We start from the raw sequence: 12,722 nt of genomic DNA, 5'->3' as shown, positions 1-12,722 counted from the left end.
ACAGGTATTGAAGGGGCGAGGGCGGAAAGGGCTAGGACATGAGTGCAGTAGGAAAGGTCATGTGGCTAAGGGGAAACCTGGTGAAGGCCTCATATGTGCTCTTCTGTGATTAGCAACTCATTCAAATCATACAATTCCTGTAGCCTGTTTCTGCACAACTTTAGGACTCCGGATCCTCAGGCCAGACAGAGGGAAAGGCTGAACAAGTGGCAACTACAGCAGCTCCCAGATCTTTCTACTCCTTGCTCATTGGTCTTTCTCTCACACTGTCAGGTCTCCCTAGCTTCCAATGGAACAGGAAAACTGAGTTCAGGTGTAAAAGTAGAGATGATGGATCCATTTAGTTAAAAAACACCCCCTCCAGCCCCCTGAGTCTGGGAGCTTGGGGTCTGGGAACTTCACAATCAGCCACCAGTGCCATGACCCTTGGCAAGCCAGTATGTGAGACCTGAAATGGTTTTTGAAAAACAAGAAGAGGAGGATGTGATTAGGGGCAGGTGTTTCCTTCCAAGAGGACCAACCTGGAACAGCAAAATTATAGGAACTGGATCCCCCAGCTGTCAGAGGGGAGGAGGCCAGAGAAGCCCAGGACCATCACAGGCCACTTTCCCTCCTAGCATCACTCTTCTCTCTGCTCAAACGTTTCTACTGCCTCCAAGACTTCCAGACTAGCCAAGGAGGAGAACACCAGACCAGCTTCTTCCTCACATGATAACCCAATTTATGCGAGAGAGAGTGTCATCTAGAGAAATCCTTGCCCTGAAACTTTGGTAAGTTACTTAATCCTTTCTGGGTCTCATTTCTCTGTAATAAGTGATAATAATGATAATAACTTCCTTGTAAGGTTATTGTGAGGATTAAATGAAGTTAATGTAGGAAAATCTCAGATGATGGCATCACATAGTAAGTGGTTTTATACTCTTTACCTTCCTTCTTTAATTTTCACATCTCTACGTGAAGGGGGGAGAGCTGATGATCTCTAAGGGCAGTTCCCGCACATATAAGTGTCTGATTGATATATGTGTGGATGAATCTCATTTTAAGGTTGTTCAAACACTTGGTAGGACTCTGACACGAACATCCCTCTGAGATGGACCATCCCCTTGGTCCCCACTGGCCTCAGGCCTTTCCAATGGGTAGACCTTTCACAGACAAGAAACTGGTACTTTTATTGCTGTATCCTATGGCTAAGGGCAGAGCCTACAGACCTGTAAGGGCGTCTTCACAGAATCTTTGGTGTGACTTCGCTGTGAGGCCAAAGGTCCACTCTGCAGCAAAGGCGGCCCAGCCCGTGATGACAAAGTCCTACTGTGAGAGCCTACCCTACCCTGTGTCCCAGCTGAAGCTCCTCCCACATCTTCTCAGCTGGCACCTACTGCACCTGGATCACCAGTGGTCCTCCTAGGGACTGGGAGATAAGAGGACCAGGGTCCTACCCTTTTACCTGGCAGAAGGGTAACTCACTCACCACCCACGGCTTGTCACAGAAGTTGTAAATGGATTCCAGGGAGTTGATGCTGGGGAGGCCTGCATACTGCATGCCAATGATCAGGTGGCGGAAGTCCTCATTCTCTGCCATGCCAAACGCATGCTGCCGGATGAGCACAAAGTCTGGTCGAAAGGACCTGGTAAGAACGTAGAAGTCTGCCATCAACCAGAACCTCAGGTCATACATCCTCTTGTCTCCCATCTCCAAAGACCAAGACAGGGAATGAGTCTTAGGGGTTACCTGAGCCAAACCCCTCATTTTATCATTACTATTCTTTTATGGACTAGGAAATGAGGTATTATGTTTGGCACTTCTCAAAGGAGATTTGAACAGATTTCTGAAATTCTCTTATTCCTCTGGGTTAAGCATTGTCTTTTTCTAAGGTGCAAAAGCCCTCAGGAGGGAAGAAACACTTTAGACCCTCACACCTTAGGTCAACAAGAATTTTCCCTGTCCCTATGGGGCACGACAAGAGCTGAAGCTCCTGTGGCTCCAGAGTTGGTACCCCAAGGGGGTCCCAGCAGACTCCGAAGACAACACACTTGGCTGACTTCACTGCCCTGCCGTGTAGATCCCTGATCTCAGCATCCTGCTCTGACCCTTTAAAGCTGCTCCTTAAAATAGGCAGTGCCCTCATCAGGTCCCCTGGTGAGCAAGGGTCCAGGCTGGCTGAGGACAGATACCAGACGTCCCCATGTTATTCTTCCAAAGAGGATGCTAGGGAGGGGTGCAAATACTTTTTGCAGAACTGAGGTTGAGCAACTGGCTACAGGAAGCACTGAGAGTACAGAGTGTTCCCATGCATGGGAAGGCTCCTTGCGTTTCACCTCTAGCCAGCAGAGCTGCCAGCCCCAGCTGCTCCACAGGACCAGGGCCCCCATCTTCATGCCCTGATTCCAGAGGAACCCCACCTTCCTGGAGAGTCAGTTCTGTGGCAGCATCTGCTCTCAAGGCTCTAGGCCTTGGCCATGTCACACATGTGTAATGACCTACCCGGTTCCCTTCCCAGGCACCCAACCAATCCCCACCTACAGCTCCAGCCCCACCTGGGCTCAGAGATCAGGCTTTTAAAGTGGGGGTGGAAGGACCTCTCCTCAGTCACTCAGGGGAGCTAGCATCAAGTCAGGTGGCATGTGCTCTGACCTCCTTGTGCCCTAGTTCTGGGAAACTGGCTCCGGCTGTATGCCTGAGACCAAACCTTATATCCCAGTTACACGCACTGAGCTCTAGGCTTGCGGTCAGCTCCTGAGTCCCCACACTGCAACTGGAAGGGCCTGCCTTATTTTTGCCAGATCCCTCCCAGCACCCTGCCATGGGCCTTCCTGTCACCACCCGCTCGCGCCATGCATCCCTGTGATTCATTCCATTTGCAGCTGGAGGAGGAGCCCACCATTCTCTCTAGAAGGAGCCTCCTGAGCTCACCCCCACGTGGACAGACGTCTCTTTTTCTGTCCTCCTCAGTCTCCAGGATGGATGAGCTCACATTTCCTGACTTGAGGCTCCAGACACCTGAGTTCTGCCTTCCCTGTCACGGACCCAGGTCCTGTTGGACACTGGCGGCCTCAGTGTCAGGGTAGCATAGACTGAGTTAGGGAAAAGGGTGAAGTGAACACTCTTCCTGGAGCAATACCCTGATGTCTGAAAACCTGAAGCCACACTGAGCCCCAGGGAAGAAGAACACTGTGGGAACCTTTCTCCCTCATCTGGAATCCTCATCACTTCCCGCACAGAACTGTTGTGTTACAATTGATGATGTCTGTAAGTCACCCAGCACCCCACCTGGCATGTAAGTGCTTTGTAATTGCAAATTTTCTTCCACCCACAATGTCCCTTCCCACCCCATGCTTTCCTATCAGACTTATGAGTTCCCAGGAATTTGGAATACAGAAAGAACACAGGGCTGGGAGTTAAGAGAATTCACATAGAACACAGGGCTCTGCTACGAACTTACTGAGGGAATCTAAGCAAATCAATGTAAAAAAGGAGGCTGAACCAGAGCAGAGGTTTCCAAACTTTTTTAAAAAAGCAATGGAACCCTGTTTTCCAGGGGAAATATATTCAGAGATAAAAGCCCAGAGCTGCACTGGCTGAGGTAGGGCCGGAGTCTTGGAACACCTCTTACAGTTACCGCTCAGAGAGCTCTGAGCCCATGGAGCTTTCTCTACCATTGGCCTACGACCTCCCTAAAGGCAGGAGCTGCCTTCCTCTGCCTTCCTCTACCACTGCCGCACAGCACACATCATCAACTTCTGTACACTATACATAGCAATGCTATCCCACTGCAGGCCAGAGATGGTAACTGTGGTGACAGTGACAGTGACCCAGAGGACAGAAAGGACCTTACCGGATGACCTTTGTGCCATTCCGGAGCACCTGCATATCCACAGCATAGGTCCCATCTGCATGGGCCACCAGGTTGAGCTCTGAAAATTCTGCCTGGAAAATAACAGGAGGAGATTAAGAGCGTAGATTTCATGCTATGTGTTTTTTACTATGATAAAAAATGAATAAATAAAAATAACAGTGGGGGAATAAGCCCACAGTCCTGATTCTGCGAGGCCCTCCGCAGAGCAGCAACAGCATCCCTTCCACCAAACATTTATTTACCGTTTGCAAAGCATTTTCCCAAACTGATCTCAACTAACTCTCACAGCTACTCTACGAGGCAGGAGGGGCAGAGATAATTATCCTTATTTACCAAAGGAGCAGTTAAGTGACTTTTCTGGACAAACAAAACTTATTGTTGGCAGAGACAGGAGCAAAACTCAGGCCTTCAGACTCCCCACCCAGCATCCTTTGTGCTGCCTCTACAGAGCGGGAATGCAAACTGGGGCAAACATGCCCTTTATCAATTTCAACATAAATGCATTAAGTTTTAGTTTAGGCAACTGGGTTTTTAGTTCTGCTCCGGCCCAACTAGCTGCATAAGATGTTCAGGCAAGTTACTTGTTCTCTCTGGGTGGACAGTTTCTCCCATCTATAAAATGGGAATAATATTTTTATCAACCTTGCCTATCTAATAAGTTATTTTAAGAACTGAATGCAACAATGGATAGGAAAGGTACTCTGTAAATCACAGCACACCATGTAAGGAATGATGAGTAACTTCTATCATTACATAGAAAATACATGCATTGTTTAAACTGGACATCCCCCTATCCACTCGAATAGACCTAATCTCTATTTATCATGAAGCAAAGGGTACAGGAAGATAAAAAATGAGTCTTTCAGGACTTCACTGCATTAAGACCAGGAGGTGTTCTTTTCTAAGTTCTCTTTGAAGTGTAGCCTCAGGCGCAGAGGAGGCACCACTGGAGGCCACACACCTGAATGGCAGATGTGTGCCTACCCAGCAAGACCATGCCACCAGCAATATGTAGGTGTGGCCATGTCCTAGGAAGACATTCCTCTAAAGTGTTCCTCAGCCTGAGAACCCTGCACCCCCAGAGGGCCCCAAGAACCACGCTGCTTGCCTCTCTACGGACACCAGAGCCATGAAGAGAAATCAGCGAAGTTGAAAGATGCAGCCTTCAGGACCATGTCTCATAGAGAGAAAAGTCCTGGAAAGGGCTGGGGGAGGAGATGGAGAGCCTAGAAGCTAGTGATGGACACTTATCTCCACTTGGCAGAACTAAATGGTTCATTCTGGAATGTCAAGAGGGGCCAACAATGATGCAGATGTAACCCTGGGCTCCAGGCTGGTTACCTGTTCCACTTTGATATCATAATCTCCAAGGACTTTTTTGCCCCGAAAGCACTTGGCCCTGGAAAAAAGGGAAAAAAAACCCACACAAATTAGTTCTGTACAGGTGTTTGCGGTCAGAAATTCACTCTCACAAAGACGAGGACCATGGCAGACAGAATCCCAAAATGAGAGTCAAGAGACCTGGGTCAGGGTTAGACCCTAAGTCTGCTATTGGATCACCATGAGACAGCCTCAGGCAAACCACGGCCTCCCCTCTGTAAAATAAACCGAAAGGCCTTTCACTCTCAGGCATTGTGATTTTTTTTTTTTAAATTGGGGAATGTGCAGCCGTTGCTTTTTTTTTTTTTTTTAACTTTTTGGGTTTTATTTATTTATTTATTTATTTATGGCTGTGTTGGGTCTTCGTTTCTGTGCGAGGGCTTTCTCTAGTTGCGGCAAGTGGGGGCCGCTCTTCATCGCGGTGCGCGGGCCTCTCATTATCGTGGCCTCTCTTGTTGCAGAGCACCGGCTCCAGATGCGCAGGCTCAGTAATTGTGGCTCACGGGCCTAGTTGCTCCGCGGCATGTGGGATCTTCCCAGACCAGGGCTCGAACCCGTGTGCCCTGCATTGGCAGGCAGATTCTCAACCACTGCGCCACCAGGGAAGCCCAGGCATTGTGATTTTACGATAACATCCTTGGTCTTTCTGCTACAAAAGGAGTCTAGAACTAGCAATTTCCCTAATGTTACTCCTGGTAAAGACTAGGTCAATTTTATACATCCCTATAGTTTCCTTATCTTCCCCCATCTTGCGTTTCACTCTGATTTTCTAGTTGGTTTCCACCCTTGGAATTTTAGTTTCTAAGGAAACTGTTATTATTTTACCTCTTCATACCCATACTTCCAAAAAGGATTTGAGACAATAATTTAAAAAGCAAATATATCCAACAAAACAAGGATTAAAGGACAATCAATGAATGAAGGAGAGTTAATTATACCAGAAAAAAAGCAGGGGGCAGGGGGAGAGGCTGAGGAAAGCTTCTATAATTGAACACAAAACCTATCCTGTGTTTCTGAGCAGTCAAGAGAATGAGTCAAGCCTAGATACACTGTACTTATTATCTTCCCGTTTTGTCACGGAGCTGGAGGAACCTCACATTACAGCTGCTGGTAAGGGGACTGTTTATGCTTATATTTATAGCCATTGCTACGTTGCTCTTCACCTCCCCTTCCTCTCATAAGAGTTTCTTATCTGCCTTTATAGGCTGCTTCTCTATCTGTAAAAAGGACCTGTCCACATGCTACCTAGGTTGGGCTTGCTTTCCCAGTGCTTGAAATTTCAAATTAGTTATGTTTCACTGGGGGTTTTCTAAAAGTCCCTCTCCAAAACAAAGGGATAAACTAACATTTATTGGGCATCATGTTCTAGGAATTATGTGCTAGTTGCTTTCAAGAACGTCTCATTTAGTCCTCATAACAACTTATGAGATAGGGAGAAAGGCATTCATTTTCGAGATGAGGAAACCAAGACTCGGGATGAAAATGGAACATTCAAGGTCATACGGCAAGTTAGTGACGGAACCAATATTCACACCCAAGTCTGAGTCCAGAGTCTTTGGCGCTGCACAGCACTGTCTCCCTCTGCTCATTCATTCTCGCCATCCTTATTCCCACCATTACAAAAACTGACTTGTCATGTATGCTGCGTTGCACGTGTCTTTTCCCACTTTCTTTCTTCTGTGCAAAAGGGACTTGATGTTGTGAGCACTAGTTCCACTACAAATACTTCCTACACCAGTTCCTGTGAACTACCCAGGACGAGGCCAGGCTATTTCCTTTCCGATCTGGTTCTGGAACAGTCTGTTCTAGGAAGTTGTCATTTGTCCTATCCAAGTCCCTGGCTCCCCTCAAATTGCTCCTCAGAGGCATTCAGCCGTCCTGGAGCTGGATCACTGAAGTCCATCCCCCTACCTCTGCCCCAGTTCCTTACTAAGCTTCATCAGCTTGCTTCCAGAGCCCTGTTCAACACACAGCTCAGCAAGCCCCTTGGGCAAGGGGCCTGTAGCACATCCCATCCCTTTTAGGGTTCCACCTTACTCATGGGTTTAAATAATAGTCTATGCATGGCACTATCACTGCTCTGCAGATCTTGAGGACTCCGTAGGTCTTCGTCCACGACTATAAACAGAAGGAACTGGAGTAAATGATCCAAGAGGTTCCTTCCCTGTGTTGGTGAGGTGTGCCTACCTTGTTACCAGCAATGCTTTTCTGATGCTTCCTCCCATCTTCCTGTCTCAAAATAGCTCTCCTTCTGTGAGGTAAATCTCAGAGGCATTAACGATAACCTCTCATTCTGTATGATGCCTTGCGTTTTCAAAGCACATTCTTACCTTATTTGTTCCTTACAACTCTGTGAAGCAGCCAGGACAGACAGTGCTGTCCATTTAACCAATGGGGAAAGAAACCCAGAGCAGCTAAACAATATGCTCAAATCACAGAGAAGTTCATAGGAGCTAAGCTTAGAACTAAGAGTTTATGTCTAGGTACTTAGATGCTGCCAAGGTTTTTAATTCACTCATTTATTTTGTGGGTTTTGAACACTGATATTGAAGTATAAATATAGATTCTGTCTGCATTTATCTGTCACTTTCTGCACCTGCCCATTGACCAAGTTGGCTAATGATACTGTTTTCAGGCCTTCTGCCCACCCCCAACTCTCTAATTATCTTAATGCCTTTTCCTTAAGGTAATCTGTCCTCTTGGAAATCTTAGTTTGTGTTTCCTGGCTCTGGGTGATGGACCTCTCTTGGCTGAGCCACAGTCTTATAGAAAAGGAGCCAAGATGGCAGGTGATAGAGCACAGAGTCTTCTTCTGGAGAATGAGAACATTCTCCCAGGTATTTTCTTGAAAAATTTTGTAACTTACAAGCAAGTGACAGAATTACTTCCTGATCCTAAGAGAGCACTGTTAGGAAGCAGTGTGCTAGAATTCAGAGGGGTTCTGGATCACAGGGCTCTGGAATCACAGTCTGCACGGGAATCCTAGCTGTACACTTTCTTGGTTGTGTGACTGCAGGCAAGTGGCTTAAAAAAAAAAGTATGTCACATGGTTAAACCAATAAATCTAACTATCTTCAAAAGAATAAGATGGATAAGATGAAAAATACATTTTTCCTTTCCCATTTCTCTTTCATCACACACACTCCCCATTATCAGTTGCAAGCATATCCTTCCAGTGTGGGGAAATTGTGTGCATATATCTGCATACATATATGTTTCAAACATACATATGGCATCATGCTATATAAACTCTTCTTTTTTGAACCTTAATTTTTTGTTGCACTTAAAAATATACCAGTCCTTTGGGTAGGGTAGACATTTTAAAATATTAATTCTTCCCAATCCATGAACATGGGATATCTTTCCATTTACTACTTTATAATAACTTTGTATAGAATATAACCTATAAAAATATTGAATACTATGTTGTGTGCATGAAACTAATATTGTAAGTCAGCTCTACTGCAATTTAAAAAATACATCTTAGTGATATGCTTTCAGCACATACTGATAGACCTCTTTCTTTGTAATAGTTGCATGAAATTCCATTTGAAGGTCATACAGTAATTTAACCAATATTTACTGGTGATATGGAGGTTCCTTAAAAAACTAAAAATAGAACTACCATATGACCCAGCAATCCCACTGCTGGGCATATACCTGAGAAAACCATAATTCAAAAAGAGTCATGTACCACAATGTTCACTACAGCTCTATTTACAATAGCCAGGACATGGAAGCAACCTAAGTGTTCATCAACAGATGAATGGATAAAGAAGGTGTGGCACATATATACAATGGAATATTACTCAGCCATAAAAAGAAACAAAATTGAGTTATTTGTAGTGAGGTGGATGGACCTAGAGTCTGTCATACAGGGTGAAGTAAGTCAGAAAGAGAAAAACAAATACCATATGCTAACACATATATATGGACTCTAAAAAACAAACAAAAAAAGGTCATGAAGAACCTAGGGGCAAGATGGGAATAAAGACACAGACCTACAAGAGAATGGACTTGAGGATACAGGGAGGGGGAGGGTAAGCTGGGACGAAGTGAGAGAGTAGCAGGACATATATACACCACCAAATGTAAAATAGATAGCTAGTGGGAAGCAGCCGCATAGCACAGGGAGATCAGCTCGGTGCTTTGTGACCACCTAGAGGGGTGGGATAGGGAGGGTGGGGGGGAGGGAGCCGCAAGAGGGAAGAGATATGGGGATATATGTATATGTATAACTGATTCACTTTGTTATAAAGCAGAAACTAACACATCATTGTAAAGCAGTTATACTCCAATAAAGATGTTAAAAAAAAACAAACAAAAATAGTATAGGGACTTCCCCGGTGGTCCAGTGGTTAAGAATCCACCTTCCAACGCAGGGGACACGGGATCGACCCTGGCCGGGGAACTAAGATCCCACATGCCACGGGGCAACTGAGCCCGGGCACCTGAACTAGAGAGCCTGCGTGCCGCAAACTACAGAGCCCACGCCCCCTGGAGCCTGCACGCCATAACTAGAGAGAAGCCCGAGCACCACAATGAAGAGCCCGCACGCTGCAACAAAAGATCCTGCACGCCTCAACAAAGATCGCGTGTGCCGCAGCTAAGACCCGACACAGCCATAAATAAATAATAAATAAATAAATCTTGAAAAAAAAAAATTTACTGGTGAGTGTTTAGATTTCCAGTGTTTGGATTGTTTTTGCTATTACAAACAGAGCTACAATGGCTTACATTTAAGAATACATTCATAAGATAAATTATTTTTTTCCAGCTTTATTATATTATAACTGACAAACAAAATTGTAATATTTTAAGTGTACACCATGATGATTTCATACATGTATACTTTGTGAAATGGGATAAGCACAGATTAATTACCACACCCATCACCTCACATTACTAACTTTTGTGTGTGTGTGTGTGTGTTGTGTGCGTGTGTGTGGCGAGAACACTTCAGATCTACTCTCTTATTAGCAAATTTCAAGCATACAATACAGTATCATCCACTACAGTCACCACATTGTACATTAGAAGGATAAATAATTTATTGCAGAATTGCTGGTGTAAGGAATAGTTTTTACTGATATCAGCACACTGCCCCCCCACCCAAGAAAAAGATCATTATATCACTCTCCCCAGTGTTTGCAAGTTTGGGAAAGTTACTTCACTTCCCTTAGTTACCCCCCACCCCCCACAATCCCTTGCTTAAGCTGGGCACAGAGAAGGTGCTCAGTAAGGACTTTCCGACTGCCAGTCTTGTCAAATCAATCCAAATTCACCCCCTGGTGCTCAGTCTAAACAGAAACCAACATGTACATCCTTGAAGCACAGACTAAAAATATCCATGGTGCGTGTGTTGTCAATTTCCCCCTATTGTAACATTTTCTTAACAAGCCTACCAGCTGAGGATCTTTGTGAGTTTAACGGCTTGCCCAGGCAATGAACCACCTCCCCTTACTGCTAAAATGAGTAGAGGCTTCTAGGTTTAACTCTTCTTACTCAAGGCACAGAATACCCTCAGGAATTCCCATCCTCTTGCAAACTAGGGCTCATGAGGATGAGGAGACATCATCAGAGACTTCTCTGCTAAGGCTGCCTCAAAACTTGGCCCAACCTTGCTAAGCCCAGCTTAAATACTCCCTCTTTATGCATGGGGAAATGGAGAAAGGTCTAGAATTAGGAACCAGGGGAACTGAGTTCAGGCCTAGTTCTACCACTTCTCAGCTGTGTGACTTCGGGCAAGTAACAGCCTCTCTGAGCCTCAGTTTCGTCATGTATAAAATAGGGCTAATAATGATTTTAATAATAATAGCTAACATTCACTACGTACTAACCACTATCTTAAGTATTCTATGTATCTTACCTCATTTAATAATACCTGACTCACAGGTTGCTGTGAAGACTTAATGAAGCCAGATAAGAATAAATGACATGAAAGTGTTTTGGAAACTCTTAAATATTATGCAAATATAAAGTACTATTAGCAAAATGCAACAAACATTCATGTACCAGGTATTATTGCTGTTTTACTATGACCAGAGCCAACATGCCTTCTTCCTCTTCTGAACTTGCATCCCATTTATTGTCTACTCATGATATTTGGCTTATAGCATCATCATCTGATACCACCTTTCAAACTCAGTTGTCTAATAATCTGTGATACCCCTCCCCCACACCAGCCTCAGATCACTGGATTATGTAAGAATACTTAAGAGCAAGGAGTATCCATATGAGCCCTGGATTTTCCATCATTTTGGATTTAAAATATTGATTATGTCCTACTGTCATATTACATGCTCTGAGCTAAGGCTTGTACAAATATAATCAACATATCTATAAATTTCCAACTAATTCCCTAAACTGTGTACTTATTCACAATCAGGGCTTGCTTATTGACTGGAGATGTTAGGAGTAATGGTGCTGGCTGGACAGATGTAGAAAACCAGAAGAGGCCACCCTCAAGACTGAGTGGACTGAGTGTGTCTCTGCAGGCCCAGCCGTCTTCGCCTTTCTTCTTGCAGGTGCACGTCCCAGGGTGTCATGTTCTTTCTTCTCTCTTCTTCCCCACATGAAAATCTGTTCTCAATCTCCATCCACACCGGAACTAAAGGACCTAAAAACAGCCTAGAGTGTAAATCCTCCCTGGGTGCCTGAGGCTCGCACAGGGATCAAAACCTCAAGCTAGAAGATGAAAGCACTAACAATGCACCTAGTAAATGCCTAGCACTGGTTAGAGATAAATGTCCAGACAAGGCGCTTAGTTTCTGGGTCTTATTGTCTATAACTCAGGCCCTATTCTTTTGGTCAAGCATCTCAAGGCATCAAGAAATTAGAAAATAAACTAGAAATAGTAGAGGAATCTATTCCCTACCCTACACTCAAAGGGTAAATCAGGCCTGCCGGTCTTGGGGAGAGTTTGTGAGCGCCTGCTGCCACCCCCTGGCAGGATGTGTACTGCAGACACACCGTAGTCCTAGCTCACTCACCCACTGAGCTGACTCCACTGGCTGAGTGACAGCCCTCCAGGTGCTTATTTGCTGCTCTGACAAACCATGCCTGAAAATTCACTATTTCTCCTAAAAAGTGTGTGTCCACATACCCCAAGCTAGATAGTTGGCTTTTTGCCATCTGTAGAAAGAAAGGATGTGATTTATCAATAAATTCAGCAACAATTTCCTGAACACCCAGTGGTAGGTGCTGGAAATGTAAAAATGCATTAGTAGGTGCCAAGTAGAGAAAGCACAGTCTAGAAAGGGAGACCAATATACATGTCGGTAATTGCTAAGGACCCTTTCAACTCTTAAGATTTATAGCTAATATTCACATTCCCACCTTTCAATCTTTTCCTTTAAAAAAAGAATTTAATGCACACGACTAAAACAACAGCAACAAAAGTTTCATCTAGCTCAGAAAGATGTTCAGTGAAAAGTAAGTTTCCTCTACCTTCATGAAGCTCACAGGTTAGTGGTGGGCAGAAGCATA

The 12,722-nt window shown here is 44.8% G+C and overlaps 1 protein-coding gene across 1 annotated transcript in view; it reads right to left on the bottom strand.

Moving 5' to 3' along the window:
• Nucleotides 1-12,722, bottom strand: part of SYN2 (synapsin II) — a 179,313-nt gene that overhangs the window by 41,737 nt on the left and 124,854 nt on the right. Inside the window, exons 2-4 of the mRNA XM_036868828.1 lie at nucleotides 5,196-5,253; nucleotides 3,834-3,925; nucleotides 1,469-1,625 (exon numbers count right to left, since the gene is read on the bottom strand). Of these exons, the coding sequence (XP_036724723.1) occupies nucleotides 1,469-1,625; nucleotides 3,834-3,925; nucleotides 5,196-5,253 (307 nt within the window). The remainder of the gene's footprint in view (nucleotides 1-1,468; nucleotides 1,626-3,833; nucleotides 3,926-5,195; nucleotides 5,254-12,722) is intronic.

The sequence above is a fragment of the Balaenoptera musculus genome, chromosome 11, assembly GCF_009873245.2.
Source record: "Balaenoptera musculus isolate JJ_BM4_2016_0621 chromosome 11, mBalMus1.pri.v3, whole genome shotgun sequence".
NCBI lineage: Eukaryota > Metazoa > Chordata > Mammalia > Artiodactyla > Balaenopteridae > Balaenoptera > Balaenoptera musculus.
This window is presented reverse-complemented; position numbering and strand designations above follow the sequence as displayed.